At 50.4% G+C, this 24,394-nt stretch overlaps 6 protein-coding genes and 3 pseudogenes across 6 annotated transcripts; 2 read left to right on the forward strand and 7 right to left on the reverse strand.

The window, feature by feature from the left end:
* Positions 1-813: 813 nt before the first annotated feature.
* SAPIO_CDS8698 (uncharacterized protein) lies at positions 814-1,783 on the forward strand (the record flags this gene model as incomplete). The annotated part of the gene is made up of 2 exons (XM_016790284.1): positions 814-1,513; positions 1,593-1,783. The coding sequence occupies 2 exons, from the start codon at positions 814-816 to the stop codon at positions 1,781-1,783; spliced, it is 891 nt and encodes a 296-aa protein (XP_016640547.1).
* A 2,424-nt stretch (positions 1,784-4,207) lies between these two features.
* SAPIO_CDS8699 lies at positions 4,208-4,480 on the forward strand (annotated as a pseudogene; the record flags this gene model as incomplete).
* A 1,416-nt stretch (positions 4,481-5,896) lies between these two features.
* Positions 5,897-7,249, reverse strand: SAPIO_CDS8700 (annotated as a pseudogene; the record flags this gene model as incomplete).
* Positions 7,250-8,079: 830 nt separating this feature from the next.
* Positions 8,080-8,835, reverse strand: SAPIO_CDS8701 (annotated as a pseudogene; the record flags this gene model as incomplete).
* Positions 8,836-11,508: 2,673 nt separating this feature from the next.
* Positions 11,509-12,494, reverse strand: SAPIO_CDS8702 (NADH-cytochrome b5 reductase 1; the record flags this gene model as incomplete). The annotated part of the gene is made up of 4 exons (XM_016790285.1): positions 11,509-11,658; positions 11,725-12,268; positions 12,330-12,408; positions 12,467-12,494. 4 exons carry the CDS (start codon positions 12,492-12,494, stop codon positions 11,509-11,511), a joined length of 801 nt encoding a protein of 266 aa, XP_016640548.1.
* A 1,046-nt stretch (positions 12,495-13,540) lies between these two features.
* Positions 13,541-13,842, reverse strand: SAPIO_CDS8703 (uncharacterized protein; the record flags this gene model as incomplete). Its single annotated transcript, XM_016790286.1, has 2 exons — positions 13,541-13,667; positions 13,724-13,842. 2 exons carry the CDS (start codon positions 13,840-13,842, stop codon positions 13,541-13,543), a joined length of 246 nt encoding a protein of 81 aa, XP_016640549.1.
* A 920-nt stretch (positions 13,843-14,762) lies between these two features.
* SAPIO_CDS8704 (uncharacterized protein) lies at positions 14,763-15,755 on the reverse strand (the record flags this gene model as incomplete). Its single annotated transcript, XM_016790287.1, has 5 exons — positions 14,763-14,798; positions 14,869-14,911; positions 15,012-15,158; positions 15,537-15,628; positions 15,690-15,755. The coding sequence occupies 5 exons, from the start codon at positions 15,753-15,755 to the stop codon at positions 14,763-14,765; spliced, it is 384 nt and encodes a 127-aa protein (XP_016640550.1).
* Positions 15,756-17,292: 1,537 nt separating this feature from the next.
* SAPIO_CDS8705 (uncharacterized protein) lies at positions 17,293-18,252 on the reverse strand (the record flags this gene model as incomplete). The annotated part of the gene is made up of 5 exons (XM_016790288.1): positions 17,293-17,656; positions 17,716-17,758; positions 17,848-17,938; positions 18,006-18,080; positions 18,169-18,252. The coding sequence occupies 5 exons, from the start codon at positions 18,250-18,252 to the stop codon at positions 17,293-17,295; spliced, it is 657 nt and encodes a 218-aa protein (XP_016640551.1).
* A 1,898-nt stretch (positions 18,253-20,150) lies between these two features.
* SAPIO_CDS8706 (uncharacterized protein) lies at positions 20,151-23,659 on the reverse strand (the record flags this gene model as incomplete). Its single annotated transcript, XM_016790289.1, has 11 exons — positions 20,151-20,854; positions 20,943-21,265; positions 21,322-21,530; positions 21,604-21,860; positions 21,919-22,574; positions 22,645-22,658; positions 22,716-22,861; positions 22,933-22,969; positions 23,121-23,228; positions 23,295-23,389; positions 23,458-23,659. The coding sequence occupies 11 exons, from the start codon at positions 23,657-23,659 to the stop codon at positions 20,151-20,153; spliced, it is 2,751 nt and encodes a 916-aa protein (XP_016640552.1).
* Positions 23,660-24,394: the final 735 nt, after the last annotated feature.

The following is a 24,394-nucleotide window of genomic DNA, read 5'->3' on the forward strand; positions in this document are numbered from 1 at the left end:
GGAAGCTGTCGTTCCTCTGTCCAGAGAGGCCACACCTCTTAATCAGTTATCGGCTCTGCCCTTGCTGTGGATTATATTGACACTCGTTGCAAAGGAAGTTTAAGCTGTTATTATTCCGCCAGTAGTAGAGGCGGCCTAGCCCCATGCTCGTAGGGTCTAGATGTTGGACCGTGGGTAGAAGGGCACGTAAGGTCTTAAGTTGATGAGCGTCGTCAATAACTAATATTATATAATAATATATTAATTAATAAAATTAACTTAATATATATATTGATCCCGAGTCTTCCAAGCTGCTATTCCTTCACTCATCGATTGGTGTGTATTAGGATCTAGTAGCTTTTGTTTCGTCTTATCCTACACAGGTTGATCACTCATTGTAGACCAACTCTGGGAGAAAGCATCACGGCTGTCACAAATGTCGCAGATGTTGTCTTCTTACTGAGAGTTCAGAACTAATTGGGATTTTCCGCAAACTTATCGCTGTTCATGAAATCACTAGTCTCCTCGACCGTGCCGAAGTTTGGGGCAAGGAAACAGCAGCTATATGGCAATTGGTTTCGTTTGATGTGTATAAACTCTCGGAGTAGTCTTATTAGACAACTCCGAGAATCTCTTACTTCTCGGACTCTCTAACGAACCTATCCGGAGATGTCCTACTCGGACAAAGTATATAGAGGGAAGTGATTATTTCAGTATGTCTTGTTACTTTTTCTATAATCACTGCATCCCTACAACTCAAGCTCAATACAATTCTCTCTCTCTACGACACCGACTCTATCCAACCAACATTCAACATTCGACTCGCCGTCAGACATGGCTACTTCACCTTTCCCCTCCCTTACCAAAGTATGGCACAGCAAACCGTACCCTGCCATCTCACCCTCGCGCTCGGAGCTCTCGGCGAAAGGCAAAACTGTCGTTATCACCGGTGGCGGTACTGGCATTGGTGCCAGCATCGCGAAGGCCTTTGCGGCCGCTGGGAGTACTAAGATAGCTATCATGAGTCGCACTCAGAAGAACCTCATCATGACCAAGCAGGCCATCGAAGCAGAGTTTCCCGAGGTAGAGGTCCTGGCTGTGGTCGCGGACATCACTAGCACGGCGCAGGTCGATGAAGGCTTCGACAAGATCAACCAAGCTTTCGGCAAGATTCACGTGTTCGTCAGCAATGCAGGGTTCCTGCCGATACCCAAGCCATTGCTCGCCCCCGATTTCGACATTCAGGACTGGTGGACTACGTTCAGCACCAATGTCCTCGGGGTGCTACACTCTGTGAAGGGGTTCGTCAAATACGCGGCTGAAGGAGCCTGTCTCCTGCATATCTCTACGTGCATTTCTCACATTCCGCCGCTGGAGGTCGGCATCTCCGCCTACGCTGCAAGCAAGGCGGCTGCGAACAAGCTATTTGACTACATGGCCATGGAGAATCCCGACATCCATGTGGTAAACGTCCACCCTGGTCTTATCGAAAGTGCCATGAGTCGTAAGAGCGGTCATGGAGGTCTAGATGATGGTTAGTATTTCCCTAGCTCACCCATTCGGGTGCTGGCTTTGGACATCGCATGATACAAGACTAATCGAGTATGCTGTAGTCGAACTGCCCGGTCGCTTTTGCGTGTGGCTGGCTAGCCAGGAAGCCAAGTTCCTTAGAGGAAAATTCGTATGGGTGAACTGGGATGTAGATGAACTGAAGGCCAGGAAGGAAGAGATCATGGGCACTGATTTACTCAACACTGGCCTTTGGGGGGTGTCCTTTATGGGCTGGGGTGGAATAGATGTTTGAGAAGAAACTTTAGATGAAACCCATTGTTATTCATTCCAAGTACATGGTTGTGTTTCGTTGCGCTACCATCTAGTTCCCCTTAGCTTCTCTTTCTTTCTTTTACGCATTGGAGAACCAACTGCGCTTGAGACATACCTAAAGCGCAGCTGTGGTCTCGGCAGACTGCAAGTAGCATCGATCATGTTTAACTATCCCAGCCCACAGGTGAATGCAGTGCTTCCCTCCCTTATATTTCGATCCATATGATTAGCTGTAGAATGAATATGGGGGCTGGTTGGCGTGTGGTCTTCTTGTAAACGTGCTCTGGCACCTGCTAGTGCTCCACAAGCTCCACAACCCTGCTTGAAAGCGGCCTACCGGAAGCTTTCAGCAACTTTGCAGCACGAACCGACTCAACGGGTGGAATGCTCAAATATGTGGTGAAATACGCTAGGAGAACCATTGAGCTTTTCTACGCCTTCTCAGGTAAACCGGGGTTCGTATACGGGCGAGCTACGAAGTAGGCCCTTGGTCTTTGATTCGTCAGAGTGCGAGTTAAGGTTCCTTGTATTACTAATCAAGATTGGGATGTTCCAGTTTGACATGTGCGCGTGGGGTAAGGACAACAAAGAGGCTGGCCCACTTTTCCTATTTTGGGGCTAGTCAGTTTTAGCCTAATATTTTAGGGGCCAACCGCTCTGACAATATGACAATAGGGGTGGGGTGCGCCCCAGCTCCAAGCCGACGGAATTCCGTTGGACATCTTGATGCATACGAAGTACTTCGGACGAAGTCGAGACAGAACGGAGCTTCCTATTATTGTTTTCCCTTTTTTCCATACACATACCATTGGCTCGAAGAAAAGACCTTGGATCAATAGTCCAACACCTATCCGAGTCTATTCGAATCCGAAGGCCTACTATCAAACTCCGCGAATTCGATCTTGCCCAAAATGGAGGTGCCAGTCCCCGAGCCAATCGATCGACGCTGCCCCTTTTGCCAAAAGCCTTATACGAATTGGAGCAACCGTATGCAACTGCCAGCAAAGCTATTTGACACCGGCTGACGTCGCGCAGGACGAGCTAGGAGCAAGCACATCTCCTATTGTCGCAAGAAAAATCTGTCGACTTCAGTGTCTCGAAGGAAAGCTTGTGATGAATGCGTCCGGGCCAAGGTTCGCTGCAGCTTTGATCCTGCAGGCTGCTCTCGATGCCTCTCCAGAGGCAACCCCTGTACTTACCCGGGTCGTCTCTCGCACAGCCTGGACTTTAGCGATCCAACCCCTGCTTCCTCTGGAATCACCGTTTCGCAGGGCAAAACGCCGGAGCCTATCGGTTCATCTGCTGTAGACAACCAGAACCTGTCTCTGGATGAGATTGGGCTCTTTGTTGCCACTCCTTTGATCGATACAATATCGGGAAACGACCAGCTCCCACCCACGGCCTCTACTTGGGACAATGAGGCTTCATGGACTCTAGTTCCAGATGTCCTAGACCTACTGACGCTTCCGGATGGAGAACATCATCTGGTTGTTCATACAGAAGACAGTACCGTGAGCGACGAAACCCAAGGTGTTCCCGATCATACAACGGGTTCCAGGCATTTACGACAGCCGTCTCCATCGATCCCGGTATCGCTATCTTACAAAGACCCTTCTTCAACACTTGAACGCCGCCATTTCTCCCAAATGGAACTTGAGGCTACGGGTGATCTTGCTCTGCATATTCTACGTTCCTACCTTTACATGATGGCTGATGGGGACTCCCCTCCCCCTTTCATCCATACAATGTATCAGGATTTGATACCCGTCGGTACAAGTCGTCCGAGTTCACTCTCTGCTGCTACGAATTTAGCCAAGATGCTGGTTCTTGGTCGCGGAGTGAACAAGGCTCTTATATGGAGGCTGATTCGGATGGAACAGGAACGGCTGCTGAACGATGTACGTGCTGCAACTCTCAGGTCTGCGCATCCGGTAGCTAACCAAAGGCATCATTGGAAGCATCCGAAGTTCGACAAGTGGGAGAGTCTCGAAGCGCTGCAGTCCCTCGTTCTGTACATCTTAATGAGGATTAATGAGGGGCGTCGTGACTATACCGACTTCGATTCCCGGCTCTTAATTTCAGTCAAGGTGAGTAGCTAGAATTCACACCCGCAACCCCTTTCTTCTAAAATATACATATTCACCAATGAGGAGAAATAAAGGCAGTCTGTCGTCATATCTCGACAAATTTTGGCATGATTGTAAGCTCTGATGAGCTTAATGGTGAGATGATTCCGTGGAAAGATTGGGTCTTTTTCGAATCGCGTCGCCGGTATGTCTCTAGTATTCTTTGATGGTTCTAAGTCATACAACTCTTTTCTGATGATTCAGCTTGCAGAGCTGCAACTGTCATCCTCATTATTGATAGTATTCTCCACGCTCGAATATCGGAGCCGGGGCCAAACATGCCGGAATACACCTTCGCCCCTGCGCCGTCCCCTCGAGCGCTGTGGGATGCCGAGAACGAGCGGGACTGGGCCGTCGGCTACGCCGGCCACCTGAATACAAATGCAACGTGCGGCATGCTGAAGAACCGAGATCTCGTTGCGCTGAGGGAGGCGGCTGGGGAACACGACGATAGATGGTACGCCTACGCCGACTCCTTTGGCCTTCTAGTGACTCTTGTGGCAAACTTGGTCATCTCGGATCTCTCCGCCCCCCAAAATCCTGTAATGTGAGAGGCGCCACTGTTGTATTCGTACGTGCCGCCGGATTTCTTATATAGAACCTTAGCTATCATAGCATCATTAACTCTAAGAGGGAAGGGGAGGATTTTAGGCGGTCCTAGAAACCAACAAAATAGAACCACATGTCCTATTCTATTATTCCATGCTAATGTATTCGAGCATAGGCCTGCCTGGAGCACTCTAATTTTTTCAAAGTAAAAGTCCTGTTTCCCCGCCACGGCCAGTGAAGGCCATGGGGTTCCACAGAGGGAAAGGCCCGGCTGGATCAGTGCACCCGGTGAGGGGGACCGGCCAGCCAGGCCCAAGGTTCAACTACGAGCTTTTTAACCACAACAACTTTAATATACGCTATTGGAGCTGGAATTACCGCGGCTGCTGGCACCAGACTTGCCCTCCAATTGTTCCTCGTTAAGGGATTTAAATTGTACTCATTCCGATTACAAGACCCAAAAGAGCCCTGTATCAGTATTTATTGTCACTACCTCCCCGTGTCGGGATTGGGTAATTTGCGCGCCTGCTGCCTTCCTTGGATGTAGTAGCCGTTTCTCAGGCTCCTTCTCCGGGGAAGGAGCCTGAGAAACGGCTACTACATCCAAGGAAGGCAGCAGGCGCGCAAATTACCCAATCCCGACACGGGGAGGTAGTGACAATAAATACTGATACAGGGCTCTTTTTGGGGTTTTTTTTTTTTTCTTTTTTTTTTGTTTTTTTTTTTCCCCCCCCCCCTTTCCCCCCCAAAAAAAAAAAAAGAAAAAAAAAAAACTTTTATATAAAATAAATATAATATTATTTTGAAATTCTCTTTATTGTCACGGGCGGACCTTTATGTAGGCCCAAAGCGATAAGACACGGCAGAAAGACAGTGGCGGGGCGGCTGTTTTCGGCCGCCCGATGGACAACAGAAAAAGCAATCGCCAAAGGATGTTGACGATCACCGCAGGTGATCGTCGCGATCGCGCCTACGATCGCAGTAATCAGGGAAGGTGATCGCGGGGGGACTCGGCGATCACTCTGGAGAAATTTGTAAGGGAAACATCTATATAAACTACAGGTTCTACCATATATCTAGTTTATCTTTCAAGACTCTCCAGTAGTCAATTCAAGTACAACTACACCCCTACACTTGAATATGCACTTCTCACCAATATCTTGTGAATACTGCTTGACTACCTCACTTGTCCACTAACAGACAACCACCTCGACCCTGACACCAGCTGTACCCACCTGATATACTAAGAACCAGTGTTAGGATCATAACGATCTTCGCCCACTGCCGTTTCCACCACACAATCAGGTATTAAAGCTGGTCTCACAGACAAGGCAAATATGGAATTAGATTTATATACGAAAACACAGCTTCAGGGCTGTTGAAGTCTCTAGCTCTACTGGCGGCAGTTGGGGTCGATATCAAATGACAAAAGTCTCCATGCCTGTAGATTGCAAAACATCGTCGTAGTCCACCTTCCGTCCCAAGCTATCTTGCATCTCGAGCATTTTAGCAAGGAACTTAGCAGCACGCCCATAGTTCTTTCCAAACCGACCAATGCTTTGGAGACGACCTAGGATCCAAGTTTGGTGCTGAGGTTTGTCCGTAATCATCGCCGTCACAAATAACGGCCATGAGACGCGGACCATGGACTCGTCGCCGCCGTGCTTGTAATCCTGGACCGCAAGATCCATTATTGATTGAACAGCATCTTGTAGGCGATGAGGGCTCATTTGGTTCGGATGTCGCCGGTGGAACTCGAGGATAACCGCGTAGTAGTGGGGTATGATGCCACGGATATTAGCTACCAGCCTGTGCGAATTATCCGTTTCGATAGAAAGGCCTCCTGCCACCTGAAGCAGGTCATTATAGAGATAACCTACATGCTCGATAGCGTTCTTGACGATCGCTAGATGATCCTGCTTATGTGGACCATCTAATCGACTGCAATCTGCCACCATGAAGCGCAGCTGACTACATGCACAAAGTAAGCCGTATACGTGATGGTTCTCTATGTCATCAAGCAGCTCGGCCTGGGGATAGCCATGAGCCCACATCATCCTGTAAAGCGGACCGGAAAAGAGGTTTAGACGCTCAAAGTTTTCCCAAGGCGCCTCTTCCTGGCTATTCATGGCTTGATGCAGAGCTCGGTTGAGTTGTCCCCCGAGGCCAAAGGAGGACGCGGCGGCATCCTGCAAAGCGATCCAAATGAGCAGACGAGCCATAAGAATTGAGCGATGACCGGGACCGTGCCTTCTCCCTGCCAGAGCGGTAGGCTGTGCGTTGATTCCAGTACCCGAGCCCCCAACGATAGAAGCAGCTATTTCCTTGCAGTGATTCGTCGTGACCCAGGCCGCACCCCTGAGGTGGTTTGCTAAACCAAGTCCCTGAGAGTCGCCAAACTTTTGCTCATACATCAGCATCAAGTACTGAGCAGCAAACAGTGCCTCCAGGTCCCCTTGGCCTCTCTGCTGCATTTCCAGCGCTTCTGACACGAGGCGAAGACCCGCACAGTAATGTCGCAATGGGCTCTCCGGGCCAGAATCATCCGCCCGGGCCGCAATTGTATTTCGGCGGAACTCGATCTCGTGGCCGCCCAGGGCAAGTATAAGATGCATAACCATGGCATTATCTTTTGCGATATGAAAGATGATGGCAAAGACGGAATAATCGGGATTCTTGGTGTGGTGTGTAGCTGCAACGGTTTTTCGAAAGTATCTTATCGCCTCATGGTCCATCGAGCTCAGATCCAATGAGCAGGCCGCGGTCTGCATCGCAGATAGATGGATGAGCTGACTGCCGCGCCACGTTGTAATATGCTGTGAGGCGGAAGCGCCGTTCTTGACATCTATTCTGGACTCGTCAGGTCATGCCCTTGAGGGGGGGTTCTATGCAAGGTTCATACTTAGCCTCTGTACTATTTTGAGAGGTCCAAATTTCCTCTTTGGTCGGGGAGCATAATCGCAAAGAAGTCCGAGTCGACTGCATCGACAACATACAGGTCGTGTTTCATCGCATTTCACCTTTTTCGTCCGGCAGGTTCGACAGCCATTCCTTGACCGGGTTGCGTGACGTCCCCGGCCAGCCGGCTGGATGATGCTCTTAAAGTCTGATTCCATTCGTATGTACGGCTGATATCACTCACGAGGAATATATATGTCTCTAATTCTTATATTTACTGGCACGAAGACAAGTTTGAGCTGCTAATCGTGAGTCAGTGGAGAGGATCTTTGAGCGACGACTCGACTGACTCGAGTCATCTAAAAGGCGGTCTAGGACGGCAGTATAAACTCCGAGGAGATGCTCAACTTCGTCAGTCTTGGCTTGTATTGTTAGCCCACGAGTACCGAGGTACATTGCCTGGCTCAACAATCCTCGTTCCCTGACCCTGTTTTGGACGGCGGTGAGGGTGAAGGCTGCAGATAGTCTCTGACTCCTACTTTGTTGTTGCCAGTTACCATTGATAATCATTTTTCCATAGGTAAGGCTATTTTCTATCGTTATCATAGCTTCCAAAACATAAAATAAATGTAGCAGAAAAGGAAAGTTAAAGGGGTCAATTTTGCATCTCCTTGCAGTCCCAAGCCTATCTACTAATAATCTACTACAGCTTATCCTTCAAATCACTCCGCTCCTTAATCATCCTGCCCACAGTCGAAGCACCCTCGGTTTGAAGGGTTGAAAACCCTTGTATAACGCCCTGTCTGTCCCCGTGGTCCCTTTCCTGGCTCATCTTGAACTTTCCTTCGAGCCTGTCAATGGTTATCTCTATGCCAATGATGCTCTTCTTGAGCAGGTCGATGTATCGTTCGGGGGCATCCAAAAGTTTCCAATCCTCAGGAGCATCACCACCCGTATAGCCCATGATTTTCGTTTCGCACTGATAGCTCAGGTCCGTGAGATGCTTCTGGAAGAACTGCGACGTTTCCTCGGACTTGGAATCGAAGTATATCTTTGCACGTCCATAGACCTGTACGGCAGCGTAGTTCCAAGTCGGGACCACCTTTCCCGTGGTAGGCTTGGTTTCCGTATAGAACCTGGGAGTCACATAATGATCGGGCGAGGTGAAGACCACGAGTACATCCTGTTCCAAGATATTGTCCGGGGTCGGTCGAGAAGTCAAGGCTTCGATAATTGCCTGGCTTTGTGCGTTCTGCCTGTTGATGTGACCTCGTAGGCGGCCCTTTTCTGTTTCGCTGGACTCGTCTTCGACGTGAAGCACGAAAGGAATATGGCTCGCTTGGAGAAAGGGATGTTTTGCGGAGGGGATGCCAGTGATGATGGTGCCGAGGGGATAGTCGCGAATAAGCTGTCGGAGGACACGGAGATCGGTCTCTCTGTGGGCTGGTGAGAAATACATGGTGGTAGTCTCGAAGAAAATCGACGGACGTGAGCACTGGGGTTTGGTGTAGCTGAGATGTGGCGGTGGGAAAGGCTATGTAGGAGGCCGTTGCGTGTGAAACGTTTCAGTCTCTCCAGGCTGAGGGGAAAGGGTGTTAACTTAAATATCGATGTTAGCTCATAGGAAGGGAGTCGGACGATTCAGTCGAAGGAGGCGAGAAGCGAGCGTCGGCACATCCATCTCCCCCGACTAACTGATAACATTCACCCAAAAAAACAGGTGCGAACAGACCAAACCAAGCCAAACCAAGTTTAGCAATGGAGCAGGTCTTCCGCCTCAAGCTCCAACATCCCCTGCCCTGTCCCCCACTAGTGGAGTGGCTGGCGAGGGTGGGCGGTAGCCAGACCGGCGCTTTTCCGACAGTCGGGTAAAAAAAAATAGTGTCTGTTTAACAGTTGCAGAAAAGCGCTTGGGCAGTGGCTTGTATCAGGAACCTACGCAGATAATCCTTAGATACGTACACCAACACGCCATGACAGTTTTCCCCGCAGGTGCATCATCTCACGCCCTTTCGCAGATTATTGAATCACTCGTCAAATCAAGTTCCAGCTGGAGCAACGTTACTGGACATTTGTAAGCGATACATCTCAGGAAGACCATTCGCTTCATACTCACGGCTGCCAGAATCCGTAATGAGCCACGCCATTCCCATCTCGACTTCCGGGTCTCCGAGGCCACTCTAAGCCCGAGGGACCCGTGTCTCGACCCTGGGGCTTTTCTGCTCCATATCTTCCAATCATCCAGTTATATTACACATCTAACTTGCTTGCGCTGGGCCAAAACTCTCCCTCCACAAGTGATTGGGGAAATGCTCGAAGATTCACTCTCTTTTGTATGGTACAAGCAACCTCGGCCCGATGACACGAGTCCCAAGTTCTGACTTGCAGTTTATTGGACTTGCCAGATGCCTGACCGACTTTACGGCTTTTTCGTATCTCACGGATCTGTGGGTGGACTCCCGACTACAAGGGAAAGGATTAGGAAGCGGGATGGTCGGATTTGTTCTGGAGATCATGGAAGAAATCCCATATTTAAGAAGAAGCATGCTCTTCACTACAGTTCGAGAGAGATAAGTGCTTTCTTATGGCAAGGTCATGGGCACGATGTTGATTGAACCCCCGAGAGGCGGGGGACTAGTAATCATGGAGCGCAAAGGGAAGGGAAGGGTCATCCGAGCCACGGCCGTGCGGGCACAGGTTATGATTGACATCCGCGGGCCTGGCAAGCTCTAGTATTATCTGTCACCAGTGGGAGCCTGCGGGGAAGCAAAACAAAACGAAAACAGAACAATATACTCTGTTGACCCATGCCAACTGGCTTTTGTGACCGGGTCTTGTAATATTATCGGCCAAGGTTCTTGCCCTGGCTTACAGGGCTGGCTGGCAACTAGTATTGTTTACCAACTCCCCTCAAGCTAAGCCCAAACATGGTAGAAGTTGACTTGGTGAATGACAGACGAGCACCTAGCAATCTTAACAGCATCGTCCATCAACTCTCCCAATCGCCTTTTATACTTGTATTTACTATTGATATTAAAGGTACTGTTGTTATCTAGTGTTAACGGGGCCGGGGGAGGGGCCAAGGGTAGAAATCTGCTTTCTTCGCTTTGTTTAGGCATCGGAGCCGCTATCTAAATAAGGCTTGCATTAATCAGAAAGTAGCATACCGGTTTGTTCTCTTTTGCCTTGGAACTGGCACGGATATGCATCATGTTGGCGAGAGACATCTCATCAAGTCGGGCAAGTTAACCGACGGTCGGCTAAAAACGACCCTTCAAGTTTAGTCTTCTGGCGGTTCCACTTTTGAGAGGGTTTGTCTGGTCCGAGACGGAGCCAGGTATCGTGTATCAAGGAGTTCTATTATTAATTGAGTGGTTGAGGGTTAGGTAGGGCCAAGAATACCGACTTGATCGTGGCGGCGAGGAAATATTACTGGAAAAGCTGCACACTCCTGCCTTTTCTCTGGCCCCACGTGTGCCCGCCAAGGTCGTATTTCAGCGCGCTCCGTTTCTCCGCCAGAGGTCGATGACGATCTTAACTCCACGTCTGGCGTTGCCTCCTGCAGCAATAGCGAGTATGACTCCTCTTGCCATGTCGGAAGCAGCCACTGCGAGACGCACGCTCCGCGGACCGCGACGGAATAGGATAACTGGATTGCCTTTTACGCCATTAGCCACTGACCATAGCCAGAAAATAACGCACGGGGCGAGCTCATGAGAGGTATGAAGGACTTAGCGTAAGATGTGGGAAGGATGATGAGACCTGACTACAACATATGCCTAAGGACATGAAAGGCTGAGGACTCGATCTCAAGCTCGTCTTGGGTCGATAGACATTAAATTTGACTGCCGTATGGCCCGTAAGCTAGTGCAAAAACGTTTTCGAAATGGAGTTAGGACATATTTCATTCCCTATCTCCCTGGCTTCTACATGATAGCCTCCCCGTTCTTAATCATCATCGCGTTCAGGTTCTAGTACAAGCTACATCGAATTGCTGTATGAACATTGGTTCTTCGCATCAAATGAAACAAGATTCAATTCTGGCTTTTGGTGTTGCTAGGGGAGATTCACATTTGTGGAACAGGCGCCAGGAATGATTCTTGTTCATCGTTGCCCAGAGAGCCGCATCTCGTTAGAAAACGAAGACTTGATCTTCTGGCTTGCTAACCACACGAGCCTTTCCATATCCCAGGCTGTCCATAGTTTTCTTGACCATACTGACCATCGCAGGAGGGCCGCATAGGAGGATTTTCACACCATCACCTGGGGCAGGGAGCCAGCGCTATAGATCGTTAGATAAGACTGATCATGTAGGGTGTGAATGAAAGGTCAGGACATAGAAACTCACAGTGATCATGTCCGAAGTAAGGTACCCGGTTCCCCCGGTCCAACCATCTGGGGCTGTGCTTAAAACGTAATGGACGCGAAAGTTCGGGTCCGTTCGAGCCATCTCGTCTAGCTCATCCTTGAAAACAATGTCTTGAATCGTCGAGTTGGCAAAGATCAGGTCGATCGTGGTACTGTCTCTCCCTCCCGCGCGCCCACAGGCGACCGTCCGAAGGATCGGTAACATCGGTGTGATACCCGTTCCCCCAGCTATCATTCCGATTCGGGAGGCCATGTTCGGTCTGTAAATGAAGTTGCCCTGCGGGCCGCACACATGAATCGTTTGGCCGACCTTGAGAGAGCTAATGTAGTTGGAAAGTTTACCCAGAGGATATGACTTGACGAGAAGCTCAAAATAGTGCGCCTCATGATCAATAGTGACTGGGGTGTATGAACGAACACATCTCTGGGAGCTGCCATCTGGTAGAACGACATCACCAGCAAGACGCACATGCTGACCGGTGGGAATGTCTAGATTCAAATCCAAGGGTATCTTGAATCGGTAACTAGAATTCGATCGTCCAAAATCAGCGATGGGAGGTAAGACGGGCTACAACCATTACTTACATGGAAGAATTAGGCGTCATCACGATCCTCTCTAGAAGTTCGCACTCATGAAAAGTGTTGGCTCTAGCTCTAACAGCATCTGTGATGACTCTCTATTAGCAATATACAACCACCCAGGAACCTGCATGTTCACGAACCGCGGCTGTTGCCCGCTATGGAAGTCATTGTGTTTGTGTTTGTATAAACCCCGAGGCCTCGAGTAGATGTGTGCAGATTACGCCGATGAGAGTGATGGGAGGGTAAGTTAAAATTATAACAATAATATATGTTATTTGAAGAAAAAAAAAAAAAAAAAAAAAAAAAAAAAAAGGCTTCAAGTGGCTAACATGATGACATTCTGGTGGAAGAGTCACAAATGCCCTGAGAGAATAGTCCGATGATGGCTGACACTCCCGGAGTCCCGGGTCTAGAGCATCGAGATCGCAGCTCTAAGCTCGCAGCGTATTTTCTCGTCGTTCTCCGTGCCGCCTATCAAGTATCATTTATCATAATCGCTTGGTTGCCGACGATCGGCATTGGTCCATGTGGGGGTGGCAGGCTTTTGCCAAGAGGCGCTCACACTCCCATTGTTCTCAATGAAGGTAATGGCCTGAAAAGGGCGGAGATTTACCGCGTCATCAAACTTGGTAGCTCGCCGAGGAACCACTAATAGATCTGACCGAAAGCTAACCGTCGTATCGTACCGCCAAGACGAAAGGTCTTTTCGGTTTGCCTACGACTGGTGATGGGTTGGCGACCATTAGCTATTATTGCCTGACTCTATGAACTACTGATGTTTCCACTCCACTGTTATGTCGCCGATGATTGAACCTGGCATTAACACGCTTCTCACAGGGACCCAATGACTCATTCAGACCACCGAGATGGCCCTCTCAATAATCAAGCCGACTCCCGCCGTCAAGATGGCTCGTCAGCTTATCAACATTTGGACGCCTCGTCACGAGACCAAATCAACACAGCCCTTATGAAAGCCCGGAGTTGTTACTATTAGGCGTAAAAGTGCAATTTGCCCCTCTCTCCTCATTCGGGTCTGAAGTGGCGGGCGGTCACTGGCCACTGGGGCAGCAGCCTCGCCTTGCTGTATTTTCATTGCCTGTCCAATGGAGAGAGGTGAAGACCGTAAGAGTGGTATGTCCCACATATGGAGTAGTAGTGGCATCTATGTCAAACGCATTCATTCATACAGTGACCCCCTACCCTACCCTATCCGTCTATTGCTTGATCTTCCCAACAATCATTTTTGGCAACATCTCTCGCGCCTCGTCACTGTGCCCAACATCATCAAACGCCTCCGTGGCATCCTCGCCAGCGACCTCCATAATTATGTCCTCCCCACCACTGCAGAGTTGTCAAAATCTGTAGTTAAAGGAAAGTCAGAGCAGGTGCAAGCTTACGGATGGTCTTTGAGAAACTCGGTGCAATCGTACACATTGCCCTGAATTATTATGAAGACATCGACTTCGGTGCAATGTCGAGCCACTTCTTCAGGGGTGAGTTCCTTGAGTTTCGCCATTATTTCGTTTGTCGAGCTATAAGGAACGAACTAGAAGCCCTGGGAAATTTGGCGAAAGGGAAATGCTGTGCTGAGGTCAGGTATACCGCCGCCGTTCGCTGCTGGCGGGTTATTTGACTTAATAAATGTTTGGATCATTGCCTCATCAACAATCGACGGAGATTCCTTCTACATGAGGAGCATCGAAGTAGATTATGTATTATGTCCTCAAGCGGGCCCGTTGCGAGTGTAAGGGCGCAATCTAGCCGAGCGTCGGCTGATAGGAATGTCTTAGTGGTGGGGACAACAACCAGGATCCCTTCAGCTGAGTCGGTTGGACCCTTTAGCTACGCAGAGCCAATCTCTTCTTCGTTTATAGTTCGATTTCTAGCTTGGCAGCGCTTGCGGTTCTTTTCCTCTCGCTTCCAGGCGAGTGAGAGAAGGATGTTGGCTCTTGTTTTATTAATAATAACTGGAACCTCGTGTCATGTTTGACTCACTCACAGCTGAGCTATATAACAAAAAGATGCATCAGTATGTATCCATCTGAACGAAAAGCCTAAGTTACTGTTCATTCATCCCTTCTTTTGCTCCCGTTTATATTGTGCAATACATTGATATAAGAATGTCGGCCATCAGGTGGATGAGCCTGCTTGGGCCTCCTTCCATTCAATACCCTATTCCGCATTGTTCTACCCTACGCAGACCAACACCGGTGCATCATGAGGTTCATGTGTAGCCCAGGAGTGCATCGCCCACCTACTAGCGCATAATCATCGGAATATATCTCGGCTCCGCGCTAAGATAACCTACTCGGCCAGCCCAACTGCCAGGGTAGTGCATGGGGGAAGATAGTTGTATATTTGACTTGAGAGTCCCTTGTAAAGAGGGAAAGGTTGGAGAACAGAGGCAGGGGCAATATCACGGAATCAGGAGTAGCTTTAGGTCGTCGGAGAATTTCCGAAGTCGCGGTGATGCTGCAGGTTAGCAACCAGTCAGAGCTCATCAATGACAGCCAAACCGATGGGGACCTCCGTGGCTACATACCCCGGCTCTCGCCAAGGTATCACCAGGGTTCAACCGGCCTGTGCTACTTGATGTTGAGGTATTTATATGGGCTTTGAAATAGCGCGGCTTCAGAGTAGGATTAAGAGAATATGCGCGCGGAGAGAAAGCCGTGGGACCCGGACCTAACCTTGCGGGGTACAGCGAGGGGGAACCCGCTGTCACCATCGTCCAAACAGGACCATTTGATTGGGAGACTACCCGGCCCGGCTAGCTCAGAATGCAGCTCTGGCGATCGCTGCGCTGGGATAGAAGAGGCAGTAGTAGGGCACCTGTAAATGAAAAGAAAACATCGATTCTACAACGACCGGTGCTCTACTTAATGAGGTTTACTCGCTACGGAATAACGCGGGCATATTCCGGATGAAGTCCACCCCGCTCTAGGACGCATCGACTTATTGTACACACAAAAAGCCACGAAATAAGATTCAAATCTAGCTCTGTCACGCAACCCAGCGAAGAAGTGACATTGTAAACTCCTCTCGGTGTTTCGGGGCTTGCGGGAACAAGTAGTAAAGCCCCCCAAACACGCATCGTCTCGATCCATAGAATAGTCAAAAATCTAGCAAGTATTGCAGTGGTTGCAGCAATTGACACCCTCAGGGCAGCAACACGGCCCAGTCCACCTGTCACAGGGGCATTCAAAACACCCGCGCTTCTCGCCGGCAAGCATGGGGACGTGAAGAAAGAAGCTGCCGTCGTCGCGCTTCATAATCTGGCCTTGATGGGTAGGGACGTCAGACTGCGGCCAAGAATGAGGCTATTAGCAGAGAAAACGATGACATCATGAGGCGTTTACACACCTGCGGGGCAGCATAGGCTGCGCTGGCAATGCTGAGGCAGAAGATGACGGATGAGATGAGCTTCATTTTGCCTGGTGAAGAGCGATTAGACAGCTCTGCGTTGTGCTTATTTGACTTGGCCTAGGCGTCGCAGTGACCTGGTGATTTGAATCCGATAGGATGGGAACACCGAGGCTTTTCATATCCGTAGATTGTCTCCCTGGATTCGCCTCTCTCACTCTAGGGACTCTCGGCTCGTTCTAATCCCCAGGACCTTCAAAAAGTTCCAATGATTGGATTTTTCGGTCCACAGGCTCGATTCCCGTTCTACAGGGAAATGCGTCCTTCTCGCTCAATGCACCTATCGCGGAGATTCTTGACGGGAGATGTGCTTTCGGATTCGGTCTTGGATTAATAAACAGGTTTGTCGACCTGTACGGGCGGCCGACCCGCGATAAGGCGGCCGCTGAACGGCTCCCATGCTTCCAGAAACTGAGATTCCGGCAACATTTAGCGGATCGCCTGGGTGGAGGTGTGGAGATCAACAGCGCCTTTAGCTGGACGGGGCGGCCGCCGGCGCCGATCCGGTCTGCGTAGTTTCCCCCTTAAGGCCTTTACAAGTTCTGTTTCGGGGGTCCACCTGTGGCTCAGCGCTATGTATTTTCCAGTCTGACCCGTCGTCTCGCACAAGGCGATGGACAAGGACATCCCCCCTGGTTCCAGTGATGCCATGATTTTCACGTAACGAGTCGGGATGGGTGAGTTGTCGGAATCAAGACTTTCGCATCGTGATAGCGTCATCTCGCACGAATGGTGCCTGCAACTGCAGGTCTTCTGACAGTAGATGATTTCGTTAATCAGCGTGCGTCGTCACTGGGTGTCTCTGCTCGCGTACCGACAAATATACTGGGGCTCGATCTCGCTTCCGCTAATACCACCCTCACCCACAATGTGGTTCTGTTGCCAGAGAAGGTATCATCGCTCGCGGGGTAGCGGCGACAATGGCTAGCCCGCGAACGGTCCATGCAGTAAGCGAGCCTTCTGGTCAATACGTTACAGAAATTTAAAAGGATTCGATATTGCTTGGCCTGGCGCAACTTCGTCATTCAGCCTATCTGAATATCCCGACGGAACCCAGTGCCATATCGCGAATGAGACTTCTCGTTCTGGAGACCCCTCGCCAGCCTGTTGGGAAGGGGGCATCCTGCCTTGATGGGGGATAGCTAGACATGACCGTGTCCACACTGGCGGTGGATGTCTGGGGAGATTAATAAAGTAAGCGGGATTGAACACCCCTTCGTCGCTCTGTCGGCATGCTGCACATTTGATCCTAAGCCGACAGGTGTCATGGATGTCGCACGGAGTCTGTTCCCGGAGAGATGGTACAGCCACTACGCAACTGCTGGGGTAAGAGCGACACAGCCCCAGATACGTCAAGGTGGACTGCGTGGCTGAAGGGTATCTTCTTAATGCATTCTATCTGCTCAATCGCCTATACAGAAAGCCTATAAAAAAGAAGGGAGGGACGCTGAAGGTTCGCCTGACGATGAGGGTCCATCGTATTATTAGAAAGCGCACAGGATAAGTCAAGACTCAATTTTCAATGCCACCTCACACCTCAAATCTAGGCGGCAAGAGCTAGCGCCGCGACAGCCGCAATCGCGCCCCACGAACCAACAACCTTCGATGCCGCGCTATCGGGGCCTGCCGCGCCAGTCTCGGTCGCGCCGGCGCCACTGCCGTTCTCAGTGCTACTTGGGAGCCTCGTGCCAGTCAGCGTGGTTCTGTCGGCGTTTTCGGTACCACACTCGGGAGCGGCGGCGTCGGGCAAGGGTGTGACGAGGGAAATAGCATAAAAGGACAGGCGGGAGGCATCGACCGTTTCGGTGGTCGTGGCGAGGCCTTCTCCTGAGGTGCTGTCGATAAGGACGCACGTGCCTGTCGTAGCGGTAGGGCAGCCGGTCAGGGTGCAATCCACAACGGTGGACCTAGAGGGTCTTGTCAGTGGGTGAACTCATCGTGCGCTCTAGATTGCGGGGGCATTTACGAGATGTAGTGCTCGGGGTCGGCAGTTGCTGAGAATCTGAAAGCTGTAAGCGGTAGTTAGGATTGCTAGCTCCAAGGCGTGTCCCCCGGCGCCGCAGCGGGGCGGCGGGGAGGGGGGGTTGGTTCTTCGTACTACTCTGGCCGACGGTGATGGTCTGAATAGGGTAGTCCTCTGGCGCACCGGTGCCCTTGTACCGTATGCCGAGCAGAGTTTGGTCGTTTGTCTATGCATTATTCTTTAGCGAGCGACATCGCCGTGGAGCTTGTGGTTGGCAAAGGGCGATTACTCACGATAGTCTCGACGATGGCTTCCACCTCGTCATAGAACCCTGGGTTGTCCAGCGGTACCATAGGAATCCATACTTGCTACGAAGAAAGTTAGCGGGCGAAGGTGGAGGCGGGAGATGAGTGCCCCGAGAGGTTCAATCTTGGGCAGAGAAGTCGCATCAATTACCAGGGTTGTCTGCTCCGCGGTCGCTTGCGGGACAAGCATGGCTAAGATGGCCGCAAGGGCAGCAGCTGATGTTCGCGCGTGCATTTTTTTGTTAGTTGTTGTAAAATTATTTCACGACGTTGTGATGCTGATAATAATGATTATATTCTTGAAAGCGGTTGAAATGGTGTCTGTGGTGGGTGGTGCGATGAAGATACGGCTGTACGAAGTAAGGCGGTTAGAAAGAGGAAATATAATCAATCAACAACTAGCAAAGTTTGATGGTTCAACCACGCCAAGATCAATCCTAAATACGTACATGTAGGTAAATTCCTCGCCTGTAATTTATAGTGGCTGTGCTTCTGTGCTTACCGCGCCTCTGGGCTTGGTTGACTGGCTGTGGCTGGGATGTTCGCGCATGCAGGGATTGCCCGTTTCTCCAAGATGTATTGATCGAGGATCGGAAAATCCTACCGCCCATGCAACGGCCCATCCGAAGAAACCTGCGGAGGCGCGGGTGTCGCGAACGGGAATTCCAAGTGTCGGGAGAGTAAGAAAGTCGTCTGCCAGCATCAGCGGGTGGCGCAGAATGAGACGCAGGAAAGGCCTTCCAGAGACCGAATGGTCGATCAGGGCAAAGATGGTTCATGTTACTTCTTCGCCTTGCAAAAATATGCGGATTTCATATTGTCAGCAAGGATGGACCCATCAAATCTTGAATCATTGGCCCTACCCACCTCTTCAGAAGTTCTCCACGAACGAGCGAGTTCAAAGGAACAGACCCCCGATTTCCTTTTGGCAAGTAGTTTATCGCTCTGCGTAATAAACAAGTGATATTAGTTAAACTAAAACATGTGCTGTTCGCAAGTCCCTCTGCCCATTTGACCCTAGCTACTCCGCCACGAGGACTATCATCGCAGGTCTTCACTTGGAGAAGGTTGGTTTGTTTAGGTATGATGTAGATATGAAGCGGGTCGTGCATTTTCAAAAGTTCCATGTCGAGTCGCTCATTAAACTCCGCCCCGCAAATCCTGAACAGCCAACGCGCCTTTTCATAATCAGCACCAAGCAACTCGGCCAGTTGGCCCTATTCGCTTTGGCGGCGGCCGACCCTGGATCCCACGCCCGTCCTCCCACTGCGGGAGGTATTGATGTTGAAATTAATATCCCTCCCCTCTTCTCTCCTTTTCGTCCCCGCGCCAACCCCCCCAACCCTAGAGAAAAGAGAAGGGTAAAGAGAAAAAAAATTACTTTACTGCATAGCCGATCGGCGTCCATTTCATACACTCAAAATTCTAGACTGGGACTACAAGTCTACAACATAGTCAAGAAGTGAAATCATCTGCTCGAGGCTTTTCACAAGACTCTTCTCGTCCACGGTCTAGGTCGCAACATGCATTTTTAAGTCTTATGGACTGCGCCATGCATTCCCGAGTCTCTATCAAGTCTGTACGGCTGATCTCCGACTGGCTGCGGTCTGGGGTCATCAGGATCGTTTGATTCCGTCCTAGCAACCGGCGCCGACAGCCGACCGCGATTTCTATCCCCGAAATGAGGAGTTTGGTGATAACCAACCAATGACTAAGACGCTTGGTTTGAATTTTCCAGTCTCTTCCAAGGTGATCGACGGGTGTTTTACAAATGTCTTTGGCGTCAAGACCACGGCTCTTTCTTTTTTTCCCTTCTCCATTTTCTCTCCTTTTTTCTCCGTCTTGGGAGCCTCGCCCGCCCTGGTTAGACAGTGCTTGAAGGCCACTTAAAGCGCTGTATGGAAGAGGACACGTTCGAGCACTCGCAGGGGCCTCAGGTGGCATAAAGCTTACCACGAAGCTCGGCCCAGGACCAAAGGACGAGCAATTTCTCCCTTCCCGGACGAGGGAGGCGACAGATATGGCTTGGTATACGATATACCAAAGGGCATATCATTTATAAGATATTTGTAAGAGTGTGATGTAATGCTTAGCATATTGCGCCCAACTCGGAGGATAGGATGTCGAGATTTCTTAAGATTCTGTGATTCGCAAACTGCTCCGCATTCTCTCCACCATCTCGCCCAAAACACGCTCAAAGTTTTCAGCACCTCCCGAGACGTCGAACCCAGCCTTGTCTAGGATTCGATCTATCTCGACCGCATGTTTGAGGACGTCGATCACTGCTCGCGCTGGGATCTCTTTCGTGGGGATATCCCGGATTCCTAGCCAGAAGAGTTTCTCGTGTGTCAGGATACCGAAAATTGACTGTAGCATCAGGGCGCGCCGAGTTTTCACAAACCACCTTTCAGCGAACTTTTCATCGTTCCAGGCCTGGGCCGGATGGCCCGTCCCAATCACATTGAAGGTTTCCCACAAGGTATCTTTCCAATTTGTAGCCTCTTCGCCTAATTGGATCTCGGAAAATAACTCGAGATAACTTCCTGTGTTGACCTCCGAGGCAATATTGAGACCGTAGAATGAAGGCAAGATGCGCGATAGATCAGCGGGAAAATTCTCCACGGCGGCGAGACTCTCTGCCATGAGTTCGTTCCTATCGAACAGTACCCTAGGGCGCGCGCCGCAAATCACCACGACACGTTGAGTGACCTGTCCAACGACTACGGGAAGAGTCTGCTGGATATGGGCCAGCATTGCTTTGTTGTGGATCCGAATGAGGACGTCGCTCTTTAGGCAGGCTTGGGTCTTCTCGCAGAGCTCTCGGATGGTTTCATCATCTTATGTAGACCCAATAAGTTAGAGCCGGTCGGCCGCCACCGATGTGATGAGTTTCGCTGTAAAGAGAGTTACCGAGGCAAGGCTTACCTTCAATGCTTACAAAACTAGTTTCGGCATTCTCTGGAAATAGCTCACCGGCTATCGCCTCTCGCTGGGCACGTCTCAATGCTAGCATCGAATCCGTGCACGAGTAGACATCGTCCTGTGCGCCTACAGGCACTCGATCGTACTTGAACTTGGGGGCCCCAGGGTGTTTCTCGCGATACTGGCGACAAGCCTCCCTTAGACAGTCCATTTCGAGAACATCGTATTTCGTAAAGACAAGCCGAACGGGGATACCGTGGAAGCCAGTTGATCTCAGGAATTCCCGATCAGCTTCCTCAACTCGACCCGTGGACTCGCAACAATACCTGGATTGTTTCACGCGTTATTACGATTCGTAGTAGATCAAGGGGGGTGGCCTTACCAAATACAGTGTAGTTGATCTTGAAAAGTGGTCATCCCCCGGCGATTCTTCAGGAAGGTTTGGACCCTCTTTACAGTCTCCTCGGCTCCCCTCTCGAACCCGCAGGTATCGTGAAAAATGAAATCATTGCCATCCTCGACTGAGATATTACCACCAAGCTCAAAGTTGATGTCGTGCTGGACAGTATCAGGGCCGGAGTTTTCGGCGGTCTATTACCCCTCAACCCCGTTAGTGAAACTGGCAGCACACGCCGGGTCCTGCGTCTTGTACCGAGCTGCTCACCACTGCTTTGTCCAAGATCTCGTTGATCAAACTGGACTTGCCGACCCCGGAGGGGCCGCATAAGAGTACTCTCGGCCGGCCGCGCTGGACGTTGACTATCCTCGTGTGACTTTGGTTCCAGTACAGAGATTCTGGCCGGATATCGATATCGCTAATCCTCTGGCGAATCTGGCCGGAGAAGCTCATGGGGCTGAGGAATCTTATCCCCAGTGGAGTCACATCGTCTGCCCAGTACACCGAGGGGTGGATTATGGTGACTGAGGCCAACTAAGTACAAGGCCTTCCAGGTATGCCATGAAAAAGAGGGTCTCTTACCTGAGCCACTACTTGAACTCGTAAATACAGTTCTCTCCGAGGTGGGCAGCTTAGTCGTTGCATCTGTCGGTGGGTTGGGAACGGGCTTCAAGCCTGGGAGATCAAACTCTTTATTCAAGTCCCACATGTTGACAGCTATGTGGTCCTTAAATGGTATCTGATGCGGGCCCTTACCCGTCGGCATCACGAGTTGCAGAGGATCTTGTATATCCTTGACTAAGCGTTGAGGGGCCACAAAATCTAAAACGAGACCGTGGGCAGAAGCCTCACTAAGGATCCATTGCAGCGGCCAGAGAGAAAGGCCATCATGCAGGGAGCCACCACCCATGTCCGCGTGATAACCGAGAAACCAGGCTTCTAAGCAGGTCCTCTCGGCTTGGCCGGCAGGTAACTTCTCTCCTTGCCCGTTCTCCATCCTCTCTGGTTTAAACATGTCCCGCTTTTCCAGTAGCGCGAGCGCCTGCCGCACGTGGTAGGTGTTCTCGGCCTGGCGGATATCATAGGAGTGATCTTCAAAGAGCCGCTTAAGCGCTATAGTGGACTTGGCAGCGTCGAGCCAGGCTGGGGTTTTATTTGGATCCAGGAAGCCAATAGATCTGACAGTATCGAATAGCCCGAGGAACGTGATTCGTGGAGACTCCTTGGTAAACCGCGTGCTGGCCCGATCCCACGTTTAGCCTTCACGGCGCAGGAGTTCCCGTTTCACGTGTTTAAGGGGTTACTCACAGGAAATGAAAAGCCTTAAGATATCCCTGTTAGTCGAGGCCATGGGGTAGATAATAAAGAATATCGCTCACAGAGTGCTTCCCAGGATTAACTGCCTTCTCTAATCGAGTCGATTTGTACAGATCAAGTGCTTGGGAAAACTTTTCTTCCCAGTCATCGGCGTCGCGTTTCAGTGTGCCGATATATGAAAAGAGCCCTGCTACGGCACGAACTATGACTGTGAGTCGTTAGAGTGAGCAAATCTCAGCTTAGCGTTTCCCGTTGGTCGTCTGGACAGATTAGACTTACAGGCTCCCCGGCTATATCCGAATAAGAAGAGTTCATCCTGTGAGGGACAGCATGTTTTGGCGCAGTGCTAGAATAAAAAAAAAATAAAAGGAAAAAGCAGAAGATGTTGATCAGCACTCGAGGGCTCGAAAATGCCAAGGCCAGTATTGGACTGGACTTTTCTGTGCCTGGGCCGGCTTTCTACTCACCTCATAAACCTCGGCGACGAGAGCTTCGTACCCGTCTCCTGTCGTACCCTGCCAGTATTTTTTCCACTTTGGCTGTTTTGTGCCAAGCCCTTTGAAATATTCCCTAGTCTGAAGTGGCATGTGAGTAGGAAAGCAGCAGAGAGTCATCTCGTAGACACCAGCTGAACCTCTCACCTGCTCCCACTCTGTTCCGTTCTGAGCTTTGACTCGCCCAGGCTTCACAGCCATCCAAATACGGAAGATATTGGATGGGTTATTCTGAAAATAACCTAATATCCCTTTGTTCTTAGCCTTCAGCGCGCTTGGCCCTTTGCAGGTTCTTCCTTGGAGCGATTACCTTCAGCGCCATCTTCAAGCATCCAGGTGCCGTCAACGCAACAAACTATTCGGCGAGGGATATGCTTTTCTCCGCAATCGGGACATTCCTCGGGTTGGAGCTCGGCGGTAGTGCGGGGTTCATCGGGCGCGATGTGGTTGGCGTCGAAAGTGGTCCTTGCATCGATCTCGGTAGCGAAATCTAAGAGGGAAATCGTGTCCATTTGGTGCAGGAAATAGAGACTAGGAGACCCCGAATAGCTTAGAGTATGGCGTTTGGATATGTGAGTAGAAAAGAGTCACGATGTACCCTTCCTGGAGCTGAGAGGGTGCAGTTGGACTATGTAGCGTCTCATCCGGCGCGCGGGGGCCCGTTTATGTAAGCCGAACTCGCCAATCCGAGATGCTGCGGTGTGGTCGACTCACGAAAGAAATGGGCGTATCTTATATTGATCCTTCAGTGCACACTCTGAATGCAATCATCGAGATCTACATCTCGATTTCTTGCTGGCCGGTGTCGTGGTGCCATTCTGATATCAGAAGTGGACGCAAAACACGATATATTTGATCCCATTTCCACTTTCACCGGAAATAGGAGTCTTTGAGTGGAACTATTCGCGCACCCGCAAGCTGAGACGAACCAGATGCAACCTAAGCGGCGGTGAAGGATGATATGAGAGCCTGAACCCTACAGGAGTAATCAAACTGGGAAATTCTACAGATTTGATCAATGCCAGCCATGCACACCATTGCTCCTTCTATCCCCCTCTTCGCGCCTTGAACTCGCATCTTATGGCTCTACTGCTGTGGCTCTTGGTTCAGCTAGCCATCATCGTGCTGCCACAGCCCTGAGATCGACATCCTAGATACAATTCTGCTGCCTAGGAATACCGGCTTCCCCACCCAATGTTTGTGTGATGTCCGTCCAATGCCTGATATGGATGTGAGGTTTCACGGTC

The sequence above is a fragment of the Scedosporium apiospermum genome, assembly GCF_000732125.1.
Source record: "Scedosporium apiospermum strain IHEM 14462 chromosome Unknown SEQ_SAPIO_0121, whole genome shotgun sequence".
Taxonomy (NCBI): Eukaryota; Fungi; Ascomycota; class Sordariomycetes; order Microascales; family Microascaceae; genus Scedosporium; species Scedosporium apiospermum.